General features: G+C 37.1%; 1 protein-coding gene across 1 annotated transcript in view; it reads right to left on the bottom strand.

Moving 5' to 3' along the window:
* Positions 1-19,043, bottom strand: part of LOC115213696 (protein strawberry notch homolog 1) — a 90,412-nt gene that overhangs the window by 9,327 nt on the left and 62,042 nt on the right. Inside the window, exons 17-28 of the mRNA XM_029782593.2 lie at positions 17,769-17,984; positions 16,497-16,636; positions 15,117-15,248; positions 13,513-13,648; positions 10,505-10,617; positions 9,663-9,734; positions 8,846-8,945; positions 6,038-6,112; positions 5,781-5,927; positions 4,323-4,417; positions 2,679-2,771; positions 1,797-1,943 (exon numbers count right to left, since the gene is read on the bottom strand). Of these exons, the coding sequence (XP_029638453.1) occupies positions 1,797-1,943; positions 2,679-2,771; positions 4,323-4,417; positions 5,781-5,927; positions 6,038-6,112; positions 8,846-8,945; positions 9,663-9,734; positions 10,505-10,617; positions 13,513-13,648; positions 15,117-15,248; positions 16,497-16,636; positions 17,769-17,984 (1,466 nt within the window). The remainder of the gene's footprint in view (positions 1-1,796; positions 1,944-2,678; positions 2,772-4,322; positions 4,418-5,780; positions 5,928-6,037; positions 6,113-8,845; positions 8,946-9,662; positions 9,735-10,504; positions 10,618-13,512; positions 13,649-15,116; positions 15,249-16,496; positions 16,637-17,768; positions 17,985-19,043) is intronic.

Below are 19,043 nucleotides of genomic sequence, written 5' to 3' on the forward strand. Positions count from 1 at the left end.
CCACCCCCACTACTGACTTGGTCACCAAGATAAAGGAAGCTATCAACCACTTCTAGTTTTTCCCCCTGGAAAGTGACGGAAGTTGTTTTCTGCAGATTTTCAGAGGTTAATGCTCCCGAGCATCTGCCACATACAAAAACCATCTTCCTAGTTAGCCTTCCTATGACATTGCTGCACCTCTTATGTGTCCATAGCTTACACTTGGTGCATCTTATAGAGTTTCTACCTACACCTTTTCTACAGATCGAGCAGGGCCATCTACCTGAAGGCGTTTGTGATTTGTCTACCTTCCTACTTATTACGACTTTGGTTTTAGCTAGGTTGACTCTAAGGCCCTTCGATTCTAAAGCACCAACCGAACGTGGAAGTTGCCAGCCTCCCCTGGCCCCTGTGCCAGTGGCACGTAAAAAACACCCACTACACTCACGGAGTGGTTGGTGTGAGGAAGGGCATCCAGCTGTAGAAACACTGCCAGATCAGACTGGAACTTAGTACAGCCTCCAGGCTTCCCAGACCCCGGTCAAACTGTCCAACTCATGCTAGCATGGAAAACGGACGTTAAACGATGATGATATATATATATATATATGTAGGGTATTGCATCTAGAAAGTTCCCCTCCGAGGCACAAGTCCAGGCAAGGTTGTTTATAGAAGACCAGCAATCGCCCATGCATACCAGCCTCCGCTCTCCTTGCCACTGATGTTACCCAAGAGAAAGGCAAAAGCCAACACAGCTGGATACATATCATGACTCATTTCTACAGCTGAGTGAACTGGAACAACATGAAATAATGTGTCTTGCTCAAGAACATAACACACACCCAGGTCTGGGAATCGAACTCACTACCTCATGATTGTGAGCGTAATGCTCTAACCACTGAACCACAAACCTTCACATACATCTATTTCTACCATATAAAGTTTACTCTATGCTTTGAATCACTGTTCACTCATCTTAGAATGCTTTTAATATACATTTTGTTTCATGTACTTTCATCTGTCTTACAGTTCTATAGTAGCAACTCTTTCCATGAAACTTTTGGGGAAACATGGTCACCCAACACTTTGCTTCTGCTCTCAGCTTCCATCTTGAGAGAGGGTAAAAAGATTCAAGCGAGGTTATTGCCAGTATCACTTGACTGGCCCCCGTGCCGGTGGCACGTAAAAAGCACCCACTACACTCTCGGAGTGGTAGGCGTTAGGAAAGGCATCCAGCAGTAGAAACTCTGCTAAATCAAGATTGGAGCCTGGTGCAGCCATCTGGTTTGCCAGCCCTCAGTCAAAATCGTCCAACCCATGCTAGCATGGAAAGCGGACGTTAAACGAATATGACAATACCTCCTCTTTTGTTATGGTAAAAGTCAATGTTATCCCTGAATGTTGCTGAAATAAAAACCATTATTCTAAAATACAACAAATCCCACCTAAAGTCAACTGCATTATGTGGAAACTATAAATACAAAATAGTTAAGGAGGAAGGGAGCACTAACAATTTGAATGTTTCTACCATTACTAAATATCACCAATGAAAAGCCAACAAATGTGCTGAGCCAATGACGGGTCTCTACATAGTTGCTTCATTTACTAGAAAGAGCAACCAAATTAAAATAATATACACAAAACATCTAGATAAAGAATACCCATTGGCCCCAGCTTAATGACTCTGGATCAAAGGTTTGCAGGATCAAGATTGACTTAGGGGCTACCCAACAACCGCAACACCCCAAGTGTGCTGACAAATTACACACTAAAGCGAGATTGTTTCTAAATCTACACAAACAAGACAATGTTATTACCTTCTTGAATTTCTTCTTCAACTCAGCTGGTGTTTCTGAACGAGGCTGTAAACCAGTATTTGGACGGTAGACGTGGTACATCCTCTCTTTCTTCTTCACTGATGTTGGCATAACAGCAAGCACAGCAGTCTTTTTACCATTTCTCATCTTTGAAAGAAACAGAGTATAATAATAATAATAATAATAATAATAATAGTAGTAATCCTTTGTACTATAGGCACAGGACTAGAAATTGGGTGGGGTAGTCAATTACATTGACTCCAGTGTGTAACTGGTACTTATTTCACTGACCCTGAAAGGATGAAAGGCAAAGTCTATCTCAGCGGAATCTGAACTTATAACACAAGCAATTTGTCTGGCATGCTAACAATTTTGTCAGCTCGCCATCTTAATAATAATCTTTTCTGCTGTAGGCACAAGGCCTGAAATTCTGGGGGAGGAGGCTAGCCGATTACATTGACCCCAGTCCTCAACTGGTACTTAATTTATCGACCTTGAAAGGATGAAAGGCAAAGTCGACCTCGGTGAAATCTGAACTCAGAATGTAGTGACGGGTGAAATACCAATAAGCATTTTTTAATAATAAGAATAATAAATCATAAGAAAAAATAACATTTTAAAATATTTCATTTTTCTTTCATTTAACGAATCTAGCTGATTGACTGATCAAACAATTAATCAACCAATTGATTAATTGGATAAATGTTAACATATTTACTACTGTGATACATCATGTAAATTTCCTAACTCTTTCATTCTTTAAGACCACCAAAAAGTCGTCATACACTAGTTGAAGCCATCCCCAAAATATAATTCTTGGTAAAGCATTTTTACTAAACTTAAAAAAGAAATAAAAAAGGTAAAAATATGTAGACCACAGACCTGTGCCGATAGATAAAATCCATCATCTTGACCTTTGCATTCTTTCCAAATATCTATTGCTTGATTCCAGGACAATCCACGCTCCACACTTACCTAGAAATTTAATTAAAATGCATGAAAAGTGAGAAAGAGAAGAAAAAGAACAGACAAATAGAGTGGTGATGGTGGAAGAGGACAAGCAGCAGTAGCAAGCATGTGTGCTTCCTTTGCAAAGACTACATTTTTAGTGTCCTCTCTTCCTTACATAGCAAGGTTAATTATCAGAAACACATCATATATATATATATATTAGAAATATTGAATCTCTAAATGTCTCAAAGAGACATGAGTGGTGGTGGAGCGATAGAGTGGTTACATACTGTCAACATAACGTGACAGTCCCGTAAAGGAAATTACACCACCGCTATATAGCCCTAGGAAGCATCGACGCTTCCTGTCGGCTATGACACATTTCCTGTGTCTTTATATTTGCGAAGGGGAGGCAAGCACCCCCACCAGCTAGGACTAGCAACCTGAAGACATGCATGTTTCTGGGTCTTGCCTGTCATCAGTCCAGGATAGCAAGTCCTGCTAGTCGAGATACCTGCCAAGCCTTCGCAAATATATATATTTACAGTGAAATCTATTCACTGGTCACTGTAATTAGAAATATTGAATTTCTAAATGTCTCAAAGAGACATGAGCGGTGCACTATTTAGCCCTAGGAAGCATCGACGCTTCCTGTCGGCTTTGACACATTTCCTGTGTCCTTATATTTGCAAAGGGGTGGGGGTGCGACGAAAATTTTAGGAAAATAAATATAAGAAATAAATGGAAATTTTACCGGTGAGTGTGTTACATTATAAGGCACAAAAAGAAAATGACTCTCCCCAGACACAACAGAAATTCAATAAAGTTACCTACCCATTTAAGTTTCTAAAAATTATGAACCTTTTTGATACCAAGTCATCAGAGATCAACCTTAGTTCTATGATACAAGCTTTCTATTTAAATCCTTTAGCATTTAGACTGGCCATATCCAACCCAAATATGCTTCCTGTTTCATGATCTAGTCTGCCAGAGTCAGCCTATCACACCTACCCTTCAATGCCATTATAAAGTATACCATCACATTGTGAAAATTCTGAAGCTACAAAATAATGCAGGATTAATTAAAAACAATTTGAATAAAAAAAAATTACATTTGACAGAATAATTTGAATGTCAAAGGGTTAAAGTGAACTAAATTTAAGCGTTCTATCAAAAGTTTTATGTTAATTATTTCTTTATTGCCCACAAGGGGCTAAACATAGAAGGGACAAACAAGGACAGACAAAGGGATTAAGTCGATTACATCGACCCCAGTGCTCAGCTGGTACTTAATTTATAGACCCTGAAAGGATGAAAGGCAAAGTCAACCTTGGCGGAATTTGAACGCACCAGACAAAATACGGCTAAGCATTTCGCCAGGCAAGTTCCAAAACACCAGCTTAATAATGGCAGATATTTCTTGTATTTTTCATTGTTTTCCAAATAAATCGAAACAATGGCAGTGTATTGCAACATAAATATGGTAACAAAAGAGAAAAAAATTCAAAATAAAGAATCTAGCAAGAATTAGTTCAATCCTACTAATTCAAGATGAACCAAAAAGATAAAACTCACTGTATGCAACTCAGTTCTGGCTTTGTTCAAATCAGTGTTACCAACAAATATTTTAGATTCCAGTTTTTTAACGCTTTCTCCTCCAGAACCCAAATCTAAAGAAAAGAATAAGATTAAAAGACAATGGTTAGAAATGAATTCATTTCTTTCAAATCAAAACAAGGGACAGAAAGAAAAAGCAATCTAACCACAGGTGCAGGCATGGCTGTGTGGTTGAGAAGCTTACTTCACAACCTTGTGCTTTTTGGTTCAATCTCAGTGTGCAACACCTTGAGCAGGTGTCATCTAGAGTAGTCTCAAGTTGACCAGTGCTTTGTGAAGGAGTTTATAGGCAGAAACCATTAAGAAGCCTTTCATGTGTGTGTGTGTGTGTGTGTGTGTGTGTGTGTGTGTCACCACAACTTGTCAGCTGATATTGGTTTGTTTATGTCCTTATAACCAGTCATGGAGTTGGAAACAATTAAGGGGTAACTGGAATCAGAGTAAGTAAAACTATATGGATTCTGACTCCGACTCACAATATATTTATTCTTTAACTAGCACTATGACCCGGTAACACCGGGTCATAGTGCTAGTGCATGCATATACAGCAGCGTGCGTGCGCTCATATACGCGAGTACTGTCCAAATCTCCGACCAATCGCATACAGCTAGCTGGCATTCAATTGGTGTATCAAGTTTCCGGCATTTTGATTGGGCTTTGAATAGAAAATTCACAAAAAAAGTCACTTCTATTGATTTTTTAATGGCTTTGCGAAGTGACTGGGGAAATGTAAAGATGTGCATGATCACCCTTGGATGGTTTTGAATGACCATAGAAAGTGCAAACCCTCTAACTGAAAAATTGTGGATTTGTATAAAGGATACACACACAGACATTTTGCCATTTATATATATAGAGATATAAACCAGTTATAACATATAGGCCTACTCAAAGTACAAGCGTATGCATAAGCTTTATGAGATATGGAGACCACAATCACTCAATTACATATAGAAGAGTCAGAGGTGCCAATAGTAGAGGAGTCAGAGTTTTTTGTTTCGACTCTCACAGCCCTGCCTGTAACTTAGCAGTTCAACAAGAGAGATCAACAGAATAAGTATCAGACTTAAGATAACTGCTGGGATTGATCTTATCAACTGGAATCTTTTCAAGGCAGTGCCCCAGCAGGGCCACACTCCAATGACTGCAAATAAAAGATATAAGTTCAAACTGATTGAACTTTTAATTCCCAGTTTCATACATTTAAGGTTTCTTAGATGTTGTCAGCCAGGAGAATGAACCGATGTAAATTGTATAGGAATGCGACAAGACAGCCATTTCAGGATTTGAAAAGCTGACTTTTGGTAACAAGCCAGTGGTGTTGTTAAGTCTTTATACTACTAGGCAGAGGAGCAATAACGGGAAAAACAAAATCAACATTGTTTCTAGTGTGTTAAAGTTCTGTACAGTACTCACCCACGATACCCATGTCCCAGCGTCCATTTCTCTTTGCATCCAAGATAATAGCTGTTAATGTCTCTGAGAAGTATTTAAATAGAGAATTCTGTTGTTCCACAGGCATTCCAAGGATTCTGTTTAAGAACTTACTGATGTTATTATATTCTGAAGAGAAAAGAAAAATCAGGGTTATTAATTAAAGGAAGTGAAATCTAACAAAAAGGAGGCATTAAAAGAAGTCTCTGGAAACTTTTTAAAAGATAAAACAAGAGTACCTTTTTCTAAGAGGGGAGTTCCAAGACGTTCATCTACAGCTATCATACCAACACCAATCAATGAATTCTTGATATCTAAAATAATTGAAATAATAAGAAATTCAATTAAAGTATGGAAAAAATACACTTAAAAAAGTCATTCAATGATTTCATTATTATTGTTGAAGGCAGCAAGCTGGAAAAATCGTTAGCATGTTGGACAAAATAATTAGTGGCATTTCATTTGTCTTTACATCCTGAGCTGAAATTCTGTTGAGGTCAACTTTGCCTTGCATTCTTTTGGGGTCAATAAATTTAGTAGCAGTCAAGCAGTGGGGTCAATGTAATCAACTAGTCCCCTCCCTCAAAATTTCAGGCATTGTGCCTATGGCAGAGAAGATTATTATTGTAGTTGTTAATATAAATTATGTAGCTAGCACCTTGAGGTAGACATTTTGCAATAAAAATCCAAAGCTATTTAATATTATATGACATGGCTCGAGAAAAGCATGATCTCAATAATTTTTCACGGCCACACTACTTTAGTTCTTACATTTCATAATGAAAAATAAACTAGTTACTAATTTAAATATCATATCCATCAGATGAGAATATTTAAGATGGTATTTCAACAGACGTATCATTAAGTCATCATCATCATTGTCGTTTAATGTCCACTTTCCATGCTGGCATGGGTTGGATGATTTGACTGAGGGCTAGCAAGCCAGAAGGCTGTACCAGGCTCTAATCTGGTCTGGCAGATTCTTATAAAAACAATTTGATTAGAAAATTCCAGACGTTTTAAAAAATAAAATGCACTCATCAAAGGGTCATTTTGGGCCTAACTAATTCAGAAGAGTTCCTTTCAAAATTACTTTTTTCATCTTTTAGTCAGGAATGAAGACAGTATCCCATGACCCTTTACAATGGCCAAAGATTGTAGGAGAGAGGATTAAAGGTATTATCAAATCAGATGCCTGACCCAAATGCTTGCAACAGAGTGAACTCAACTTAAGAGTCCAAAGGATCAGGTGGTTGTGTTAAACCAGGCAACATATTCAGTAATCCATTCAATCACAGTAAGGTTTCAATTTCTCTTTTGTCACCAGATTTCAGAATACCAAAAGCACATATTCTGCTGAGCCAGATATGTTGCAAGATCCAGACAAAAGTGGACCTATGCAGCTGCTAAGTGGAATCCAAGAGATTGGAAAAGCCCACTTGGAAGTGATGATCCTTCACAATGATGGGGAGACAATTTACTGGGTCATCCTATTAATAATGCAGTTTTTTCAATTGCATGAACTAAAAGTCAGAGGGGGACAAGATAAACTACCTGCATCAACTTTCTATAAAAGCAAGTAATAATTTTACCTTGTCTTTATTCTTAGTGCAGTTTGATTTTAACATTTATTTCTTTAAAGCTATAATGGAAGTGACAAAGGAGCATATTCGGCATATTTTGTTTTATGAGTTCAATAAAGGCAACAATGCAATGGAAAGTGCGAGGAATATTAATGCAGTATATGGGGATCGGACAATAAGTGTAAGCCAGTATCAAAAGTGGTTCCAGAAATTCTGAGCCAGAAACTACAGCCTAGAAGGCAAGCCTCGTCCTGGAAGATCTGTAAAACTTGATGAGGACATCCTGTAACAAAATCCTATCATGACTGTTGAGGAACTACAAGAGAAGCTTGGATTTGGTCATTCAACCATTCATCGACACCTGTATGCCATTGGAAAACAACCATCTTTGGTTTCAAGATGAAAGGTGTTTTTCCATCAGGATAATACTCGGCCACATACAATGAGGATGACATTCTAAAGGCTGGAGCAATTTGAATGGAAAATGATGCCCCACACCATATTCGCCAGACATTGCCTCATCTGATTATCATTTATTCTACAGTCTTCAAAATCATTTGGATGGGAAAAATGTGAATTCTGTAGACGAGGTTAGAACAGTACTGGAGGAATATTTTTTGTCACAGACAAGTGAATTTTGGAAGAGGGGCTTTGCAAGTCTTCCAGACAGATGGCAGAGCATTGTAGAAAATGAAGGAGAGTATATTTTAGATTAAAAAAAAAAAACTTTGTTTATCTTAATTTTGAAAAATAAAAGTATAAAACAAATCGCATTATTTATGGGATGACCCAATAGTTAAACAATATTAGTTAAGATGGAAAAGAAGAACACAATCAAGAAAGAAATGGAAATGCATTGTGACCTCCAATAGCCAGGTGAATACAGATGATTTCAATTGAAATATAGGCTTTATTTTAATTTATTTTTGAAACAATGAAAAATTTAATAAGATAACTTTTGATTTTATTAAGTTGATGTTTGAAACAAATTAATATTTCAATTTTATTTGAAGGTTTTATTGTAAAACTTCACTGCAAAACAGTCATGCTCTTGGGAGGCTTGGTATCAAAAGGATTAAATCAGTAAAACACTCAAACAAGCAGTGTCCTTTATGCCGCAAGTGTTGTACTGTACTATTTCATGGTGCCTATTTATAATGATATGGCCTGAGCCAGCAAACTCTATGCAGCTTGGTTACAGATACAGAACAAAAACAATGATAGGATTGTTCTCTCTCTTATCACTGCTTGGATCCTTCAGTCACCAGTTTGATATGTGGTGAATTCAACCAGCTTCATCTCCATGGGGGATAATTTGGGAGGTTTTTTAAAGATAGAAAAGCCATTATCCAGACAAAATGAATAAGAATTATTCGAGAAATTCATAGTTGTTGATTTTTTTTTCTCATAGCTCAAAATTAAAAGGAATTGGCAAAAAAAAAAAAAATGCATTATATAATTTACCTTCAAAGAAATCTCCAGAATATTCTGATGGTGTTGCAACAAGTGGAGCTTCGTATCTCAGTACGGATTTCATCACTGCTTCCAAAGCAGTTCTGCCATACTAAAAAGGAAATGTAAAAACAACTTCGGTCAACAAGAAAATCAACAAGCTCTCTTACTACATACGAGGGAATGTACATGGCTTAGTCGTTAGTAGTATTCAGTTCAAAATTGTAAATTCCCGAGTTCAATTCCCTACAGTGCATTATGTCCTTGAGCAAGACATTACTTCATGTTGCTCCAGTCCACTCTGCGGGCTAAAATGAGTTGTACCTGTATTTTTTTTTTGTTGTTGTCTTGCAAGTACTTGGTGACCCTGTCAGTGCAGCTGCCACTTAAAAGCACCCAGTCCACCGTGAAAACAATTTCATAAAAATTGCAAGTTTAATACTGTATACTTGTACATGAAGTTGTAAATGTAAAAACTGGGTCATCTTCAACAGAATTTCTTAGTTTGTCATACATATATATTTTAGCTAACATTTTAATTGCCAGCATCAGTACTCGGTACACATTTAAGATATGGTACAGTAGGGTAGGGAATTAAGATATTTTAAATGCGGAAGAAGAAGTAGCTAAAGGGGGTCGATGGTAGAAAAAGTTTGGTGACCCCTGGTTTAGACTATGCTAGTAAGGAAAACTGAACATAGAACAGAAAGAAATGATATACATATGCGCACGCACACACACACACACAGCCATGCATATAAGACACACACTTGTGCACACACATACACACATGAGAGAGAGAAAAGAATGTGAAAAATAGAAAACTTACTTTGTTATCAAAGTTAAAACGACTTAAATCTCTCGTTTCTGTTGCTCGCCGGTCACCATGTGTCAAGGCGCCCTAGAAAAATAAATTGTTTACTTTTTCTTAAGTAAAAAAAAAAACCATTTAAAAAAGCCTTTAACCCTTTCGTTGCTGTATTCATTTTGAGATGCTCTGTATTCCTTTCAATTACTTTAAATATATCAAAGAATTTAGTAAAATAATTTGGTTATCATTAAGCTAGTGTTAGGAACCATAAATTGTGAGTAAGGTTTGGTGGAAGATTTTAATTGATAATTTATGAAAACAAGACATTTGTACTCAGAGCTAGGGGCAGTTTCAGCTGGGTTGGTAACGAAAGGGTTAAGACAGTCAAGATCATTTCCATATGTCAGTGAAAAATTGTGAGTATATGTGCATGTTTGCTTAAAACAAAACACAGCTATTTTAAGATTATGATCATGGGACCAAAAGAAAATCACATTATCTCTATGGTCATCAGTTATACTTTGATAATACATATTCTTATTTTCAGAATTAAATATCCCAAACTCAAAGATGAAATATGTTGAACAAGCTTATATACAATGGTGCTCCTTTCAAACCACTAATGTGTAGACCAATCAGATTGCTAACACAGGATCTTTAGACATGTCTTTGTATCCCTAGACATCACACACACACACAAACAACAACAATGGTTTCAAATTTTAGCACAAGGCCAGCAATTTTGGGAGTGGTGGGTAAGTCAAATCCATCAACTCCAAAAAGGATGAAAGGCAAAGTCAACCTTGGCCAAATTTGAAGTCAGAATGTAAGACAACAAAAATAAATGGAATATTACTTACTAGACTTTCAAGTCTTTTGGCAACTGTAGAAGCAAATCTCCGTTCTCCTGCTAGCTCTGATATGAGGAATATGTATTCGGGAGCGCTAACTTGATTTGATCGATGTGTCCGACCTGTAAGGACAAAAGTCAGAGGACAAATGAAAAGGACGTCACATATAAATACACATGCATACATCCCAGTCATAAGCAATAGAAGCAGTATTAAATTAAAATAGCCATTTATATATCATACTTAATTTAAATACTTCACTGGAAGGCAAATTTACAACAGCTGTTGTCAATGGCCTGAGCTCATGCAGTGAGTACATGCCACCGACAAGGTCCAAGAAAGCCGAAATGCATCTGGAGCTTTTGCTGGCTGTTGGTGGAATGATTTTCATCTCCCTCTGATATATAATGTATTTTTTAAACAAAGTACATCCATAAGAGATGTATTCTCTGAACGAATACAGCAGTAAATTTGCCTTTCACTCATGTATCTACATTAAATATGATACACAGATGGCAGTGTGTGTGTGTGTATCCAGGGATGGACTCACACACAAACACACCATCATCGTCATCATTAAACATTCGTTTTCCAAGCTGGCATAAATCGGCTGATTTGACCAGGGCCAGCAAGCTGGAGAGCTGAGCAAGGTTCCAGTCTGCTTCAGCTTCATTTCTACTGCTGGGTGCCCTTCCTAATGCCAACAATTTTAGAGTATGCTGAGTGCTTTTTATGTTGCACCAGCACTTTTAACATAACCCAGCATGGGTGCTTTTTACATGGCGTCAGCAAAGGCACTTTTTACGCAGCACTACATACAATTTATAATTTCCTAAAGAGGAATCATTAAATTTTTAAATAATTGACTAAGTTACTATTAATTTCTTACATGAGCACAAAACCATAAATCTGTAGAAAGGAGAGCACAAAGGCTGAATCCATCCCCAGTGTAAGACAGATACTTATTTCAGGAACTTTGTAGAAATGAAAGGCAAAATCAATTCTGGAAGAATTTCAACTCAGAATAGAGAAAGATGAAACTAAATACTCAAAGAACTGAGATTTTCTATCATTTCTGGCATTTGTCTTAATTGTTTAATTAATACTAATATTACCTAACAGGGTGTGAATCTGAAATTTACTAGTTAACCACATGGTTTTGAGCTTCATGTCATTGTGAGGCAGCTCCAGCAAGGGCCTTCCAATCTAACCTCAAGCTGACCAATGTTTTCTGAATGAAACTCTCTTCACATGACAAAGTTTGAATGATGGTGATGACAGGTTCACATCTTTTATAAGCAAAACATCTTAGCATTTGGCTGCTTCAATATGTGAAGACCCAGTAAGTAAAATAAAAAAATACCTTGCATGAAAAGCAGGTGTGGGCTAGTGACAGAAAGGGTATCTGGCCATCATAGAACATTGATTTAAAATAAGCCTTTCTGACCCATGTCAATATGGAAAAGACTGGCAGAGAGAGATAGATAGGCAGACAGAAAGAGATATTTGTAGACTTGAAATCAGTGTAAAGGCAGATCAATCAATTTTTACTTTCAAAAGTTGTTATAACTATTTTACATTGTAGTCTGGTAGAAATTGGGCTTTTAAGAAACACAACCAACTGAACTTTTCAACGTCTCAGAGTACAGCATCACATACAACTAGATTCTTGTTCAATTTTTACCTACTGACCTCCATCCTCTCACTCTCCTATTTGATCAACATGCATAACAAAGGATGGCTTTTGATTTGTTTGTATTCAATTTCTTCCCAATCATACGTTATCATTCTACTTCTCTTCCTTCATCACCCTGATGTCAGTTTATACATCCTCCTATTAAGAGACCAGTGTAACGAGGAACGGTAGAAAATTTACTGTTACCCTTCTCTACCCCAAAGTGACACTTCATTGATGTCTGCCACTAGCTCTTATCATCACCCATCATCATTGGTGTCATTTAAGGCCCACTTTTCCATGCTTGAATGGGTCAGACAGCATTCAATGAAGTAGATTTTCCATGACCAGATGCCCTTCCTGTCAACAACCCTCACCTGTTTCCAACCAAAGTAATATTTTCCCATGGCTAGACATGTTCTATGAGGAAGACTGAAAACAAAAACCAACCCCACTTGAATGACAGTGATGCTCATTTACAACCATCACATGATGTCTATACAAGTTTTACACACACACACACTCATCACCACCATCATCAAACATCCATTGTCCATGCTAGTGGATAGTTTAACCCTTTAGTGTTCAGATTACTCTTCAGATGCAAAGCTTATTTATTCACATTGTTTTCAATTAATCAAATATTATCTAATAGCTTTGAGATTTCAATGATGAGATTATTTTTAGAATGAGACAGAAGGGTAGGTGGGAGAGGCTGGATCTGGCCAGTTTGAACACAAAACAGTTAAAATATTTGGTTCAGATATGGCCAGTTTAAATACTAAAGGAATAAGCAGAGCTGGCAAGCTGCACCAGACGCCAGTCTGATTTGGCATGGTTTCTACAGCTTGATGCCCTTCCTAATGCCAACTACTCAGAGCTTGAGTGATTTAACATGGCACCACATGGGTACATATATATATATATATATGAAAGAAGGTTTGAAAATGCAATTTTAAAAGATGTTTATTCACTTGACCGGTTTACAAGTAAACTGTTTTTAACATTTTCTCATTATTATCAAAGAATGTATATATGTATTGTAATATTTTGTGACAATCAGTACTTAACACAACAAAGCTTTTACATGTTACTTTTGACAATCTTTTTCTAAAAAAGTGAAACCGGTCAAGTGAATAAACATCTTTTAAAATTGCATTTTCAAACCTTCTTTCATATATAATTCCACTTGTGCGATACCAAACAACTTCACATTGTCATATATACATATATATATATATATATATATATATATATATGCACACACACACACACACACACCAGGCTTCTTTCAGTTCTCATCTACCAAAGCCATACAGTTGCACTTAACCACAAAACTTACCAAACTGCTGTATAGCTCTATCTGCACTCCAAGGTAATTCCAATGTTATATGAACTCTTCTCTTTTGATTCCGAGCTCTTCGATCGGCTTGAAGTGAAATTCCTGAACTGGCAGCTTCAGATATGATAGCAATGTTCTGAATAAATAAAAGAAACAATATCACTATCATACAAGCACTGCTTTTGAGAAATGGATAATTAGGAATCCTTATTCTACTACAGAATAATAATTTTATCAAGATATCAAATTTCATCCAGTACAGTTACTTGGTTGAAAGTTCTAAAACTGTCCCCAGTCAATAGAAGAATGAGAAAATAAACATATCACTTATATAGACATTGAGGCGATGTGATATATTGGACTGAGGATCACAAGACTGTGGTTTCGGTTCCTAGACTGGGTGACACATTATGTTCTTGAGCAAAACACTTCATCTCAAGTTATTCCAGTTTACTCAACTGGCAAAATCAATAATCCTGCAATGGACCGGCATCACTCCAAGAAGATATGCACCACAAAAACCAGCTCTATGAAACCATGCAATCATGAGCATAACACTCTAACCGCTAGGCCAAGTGTCCTCACGTAATACACTAATAATATCAAGGGTTCAAAATTTGGCACAAGAAGGGTAATTTTGGGAGAGAGGGTAAGTTGATTACATCAACCTCAATGCTCAACTGGTACTTATTTTATCAACCCCCAAAACGATGACAAGCAAAGCCAACCTTGGTGGAATTTGAACTCAGATCAAAAAGATGGACAAAATGCTGCCTGGAATGCTAATGATTCTGCCAGGTCACCACCTCAATAATTCTACTATAGGCACAAGGCCTGAAATTGTGTGTGTGTTGGGGTGGGGGGGCTAGTTGATTACATTGACCCAGTATATAGCTGGTACTTATTTTATCGACCCTGAAAGGATGGAAGGCATAGTCGACCTCGGCGGAACTATGACTGTAAGGACAGACGAAATGCTGTTAAGCATTTTGCCAGGCGTGCTAACAATTCTGCCAGCTCGTCGCCTGAAAAATGAATTATTTCATTTTGCCACAAGGGCAGCTTGTGGGGAGATGGAGATGACTCAATTACATCTTTCCCAGTGCCCAACTGGTTCTTATTTTATTGACCCTGAAAGTATGAAAGGCAAAGTCAATCTCGGTGGAATTTGAACTCAGAATGTAGTAACAGTGAAATATCACTAAGCATTTTGCCTGGCATGCTAACGATTCTGCCAGCTTGCCACCTTAATAATAATCATTTCTATTCTAGGAACAAGGCCTGAAATTTTGGGGGAGGAGTGTCAGTTGATTAGTTTGACCCCAGTATGCAATTGGTACTTAAGGCAAAGTTGACCTTGGTGGAATTTGAACTCAGAACGTAGCGAAAGACGAAATACCACTAAGCATTTCGCCTGGCAGGCTAACAATTCTGCTAGCTCACCGCCATAATAATAATAAAATTAGTAAGACATTAAAAAGGATACATAGAAAATGGCAATGGTGCTTGATTTGGGGAACAGAGCAAAAGGAGTTTGGTTATTTTTTTTCTTGCTTATGAAAGTAAAATAGTATCAGAGGTATGTTAAGTAATGTCAATCATACCTTTTCACCATCCATGAAGCGTTGTTTTTCTGTGAGATTTAAAATTTCAAGTGGAACATCCAGTTCACTTCTTGATTCATAACACACAGCACCATCTTCATTAGTCACGACTCTCCCTTTCCGACCTGTCATCTGAAAATATAATTGAGCAACTTTACTAAGGATCAGTTCATATGAAGAGAAGAATATTGCAAAATTAAAAAAAAAACAAACAAATATCTCATAACTGATCAATTATTTCCAACAGTGCAACCCACTATATAAAAAATAAAAATAAAATACAGCAAACGAAGTGCCCCAGTATGGCCATAGTCCTCAGACTGAAACTTGAAGTGCAAAAAAAAAAAAAAAATTATTAGAAAGAACATAAGGAGAACAGAGTATCCCTTGGCCTCCCCGTCAGTGAAGAGTGCAACTATCCACATGAGCAGAAGCAAATTGCAGAATTCAGTGAATTCCAGCTCCTGGATCCCATCATTCTAAGGTTCTATCTGGCCAAGTGGCTGCAATATAACGGTGTTGCTCATTGCCATCACCTTTTATCTTCCTTAGTCAAATATTAGTGAAGATGATTTGACAAACTGCACCAAATTATAGCCATATTCCAGGTAAAAATAAAGCTCCTACTGTACAGCATTCCTCTCTATTTAGGATCATCACAATCCACAAAGTAGACTGTACGTGGTTAATTTGCTAGAAATGGCAGTCAAATCTCCTTCAAATTGCAATCTAGTGTCTTGAAAAAGAGAAAATACACTGAACAATGCAGACTTAGATATACTGTCTGAAAAAAAAAAAAAATGATCGATCAGTCTGATCAATTTCTTATTCAAAAGACACCTACAATTTAACAACAGCCGCCTCTCAAAACTTAACCCATTGCCTGCCATGAGCCCCATTTGGGGATCTGCTAAAAACAGTCTCACTGCCAGTTGTTCATTGTATTTAAAGTGAATTGCTTATGAACATTGCATTTGCAGAGGTGTGTTTAACAATATTTAGTAGTTAAAGTTTCTCAATATTAGCTCTGGCTAGCTCTAGAGGATATTTTAAGCCATAAATTGCAATTTTTGAACTACAAAAATATTGACCGTTTTGAAAACTTCTTTTTTTTTCATTTCCCATCTATATCATTGATTGATACGTCATACACATTTGCATTTGATACTATAGTTTCAAAAAACTAAAATGTTTATTATTGCAATTGAACAGAAAAGGATAAATATGCTGTCATAATTTCCAAAAGAATTCACATGTGAAGAAAATTTAAATACAATTTATTATTTTAACCCCTAAGACACTTGGCAAAGCCAAAAAACATGAATAAAAAAAATTGGCAGTTAAAGGGTTTATGAAGTAGAAAACATTTTATTAACTTACTTCGGCTACATTTTCAGGACCCCCAAGTTCATCAATTAAATGATCCAAAGTATTTGGGGGAAGAATATCTGATAGTTTCTCAATACTTTCCAGCAATTCTCTTTTCATAGCAATAGCTTTGTCAATGCTATCCATACCAACTGCAATGAAAATAACATCTCATTTATCATCTTCAATTCACAGAATAACAATAAAATAACAAGAGAATTTGGAGAGTGCAAACCTCTACCAAGGCAACACCAACGTCCTCTCAACGATTAGCCAGAAATGAATTTTAGAATGAGAATATCTGAAATATACTCGACTGCTCTTACAAATGAAAATACTAAAAATGAACCTGACCACCCTCAAAAATTAAGTAAAAAAACTAAAAAAAAAACAGGAAAAATAATCCAGAATCCTTGTCCAGAACTGGATCGATCCCAAAATCTAATCAGTTTGTGCCAGTCGTGAGGCTGAACATCATTGAAAGTTTCATCCAAATCCATCCAGCGGTTCTTGAGATATCTTGACCATGGACAGACAAACAAACGTGACTGAAAACAATACCTCTGCCCTCACATGTGCACTGTGTTCTCGTATTGAACCAGATGATGAAAGTATACACAGCCCTATCTGCTGCAGTTTTGTGCCTGTTTGGGTACCAACTGATATAAATATCTATCACTCACGGAATTGATAATAGAGGCCACCATGCAAATTACAAGGAATCTGAAAGGTTTGTTAGACCCTTCATGTAAATATTTCCAACTCAGTTTGTGACTTCATCACCATAATAGTATAAAGCAGCAGTTTTGGCAGTTACACCACCATTTCCACTATTATGACTTCCTATCAAATTCACACACGTTCAGCAAATCCTTCTGGTCCTTCACAGAATTTCCAGTTGCATCCAGCCATGCCAGTTTCATTGAATTTACAGTCCTCGCAGTGATGACAGTTTACATAAATAAGTAGTGCATGCTTTAAAGTGCTTGACACAAATATACGCCAAACCATTGTCATGCGCTAATTGCTGATCTTGCCAAGATGATTACCATCAGTGCAACCTAATTGCCTGATAAAAAACCAATGCCAGGGGAGACCCTTCTGTATCACCAGCAGGTATATCAGGGTCTCGAGCATTTCCCCACTCAGCCTGTATGCTTCACCAGAGTGGGGGCACTGAGGACTGTATAGTCTTCACCTGTAGAAGAGTTCCACTTGCAGTCTCTTATCTTAATTACTATAACAACAGAATTGAAGAAAAATGCTAACAGTTTGAAGACTTACTGGTATTGTTGAATAAGGAAGAATGGTTACTGTCAGTAGACAATGAGTTACTTTTCTTCAATAATCCCACAGCAGCTAAAGCTTTATCAAACTGAGCATCTTCATCCTCGTCGTCATCGTCTTCCACTTTGTTATTCTTATGCTTCTTGCTTTTCTTGGACTTTTTCTTCTTTACTTTGTTTTTAGATTTAGCCTTTGACTTCTTTAACCAAGGATCTAGGAAAAATAAAAACAAAATAATTTATATTACAAGAAACTCTGTTTTCTGGTAGCCAGGCTAGGACACTCCCAACATGTCAGCTTCTATAAAATATGAGAAAGCATCAAACAAACAAATTTCTTAGCAAGCAATAATTTGTAGGTATGGCTGTGTGGTTAAGCTTGCTTTACACCCATGTGGTTCTGGGTTCAATCCCACTGCACACCAAAGAATTGTAAGTGGATTTTGGCAGACAGAAACTGTAACAAGCCTCTCTTATGCATACATGCAACATCATCATTTGCCTATTTTCCATGCTGGCATGGGTTAGATGGTTGACAGGAGTTGGCAAGCAAGAGAGCTGCACAAGGCTCAAATTATCTGTTTTGGCATAGTTTCTACAGCTGGATGCCCTTCTTAATGGCAACCAATTTACAGAGGCACACCAATGCTATTTATGTGACACCAACGCCCACAAATTTGCAGCTGAGCGGGATATACATATCACTGCTATGATGTTAAACTGTCGTATATGCAAATTTGGCCAAATACATTTTTTGCAATATTAACTTTTGCTTGCTATAGCCAGTTCCTTTGGTCAAACTATCATATTTCCAGCTGCCTTAGATGCCAAGATATGAAAAATTGTCAAAGTGTAGCACAACAGTTTTGCTATGGAATAGTGGAACTATTGTTCTGCTTTCTGAAAAAACAACATTTTGGACTTAAACACTTTTGCATAATAGCAACTATATATATATATATATATATATATATAAAAACACACACAGAGTTTCTCTCATATATACTAATTTTGTTGTGGGTGCATCATCATCATCATCGTTTGTCCGCTTTCCATGCTAGCATGGATTGGACGATTTAACTGACGGCTGCACCAGGCTCCAATCTTGTAGAAACTCTGCCAGATCAAGATTGGAGCCTGGTGCAGCCATCTGGTTCGCCAGCCCTCAGTCAAATCGTTCAACCCATGCTAGCATGGAAAGCGGACGTTAAACAATGATGCACACACAACAAAATAAGTATATATGAGAAAAACTCTGTGTTTATTTATTTAT

The sequence above is a fragment of the Octopus sinensis genome, linkage group LG1 (genome assembly GCF_006345805.1).
Source record: "Octopus sinensis linkage group LG1, ASM634580v1, whole genome shotgun sequence".
In the NCBI taxonomy this organism is placed as follows: domain Eukaryota; kingdom Metazoa; phylum Mollusca; class Cephalopoda; order Octopoda; family Octopodidae; genus Octopus; species Octopus sinensis.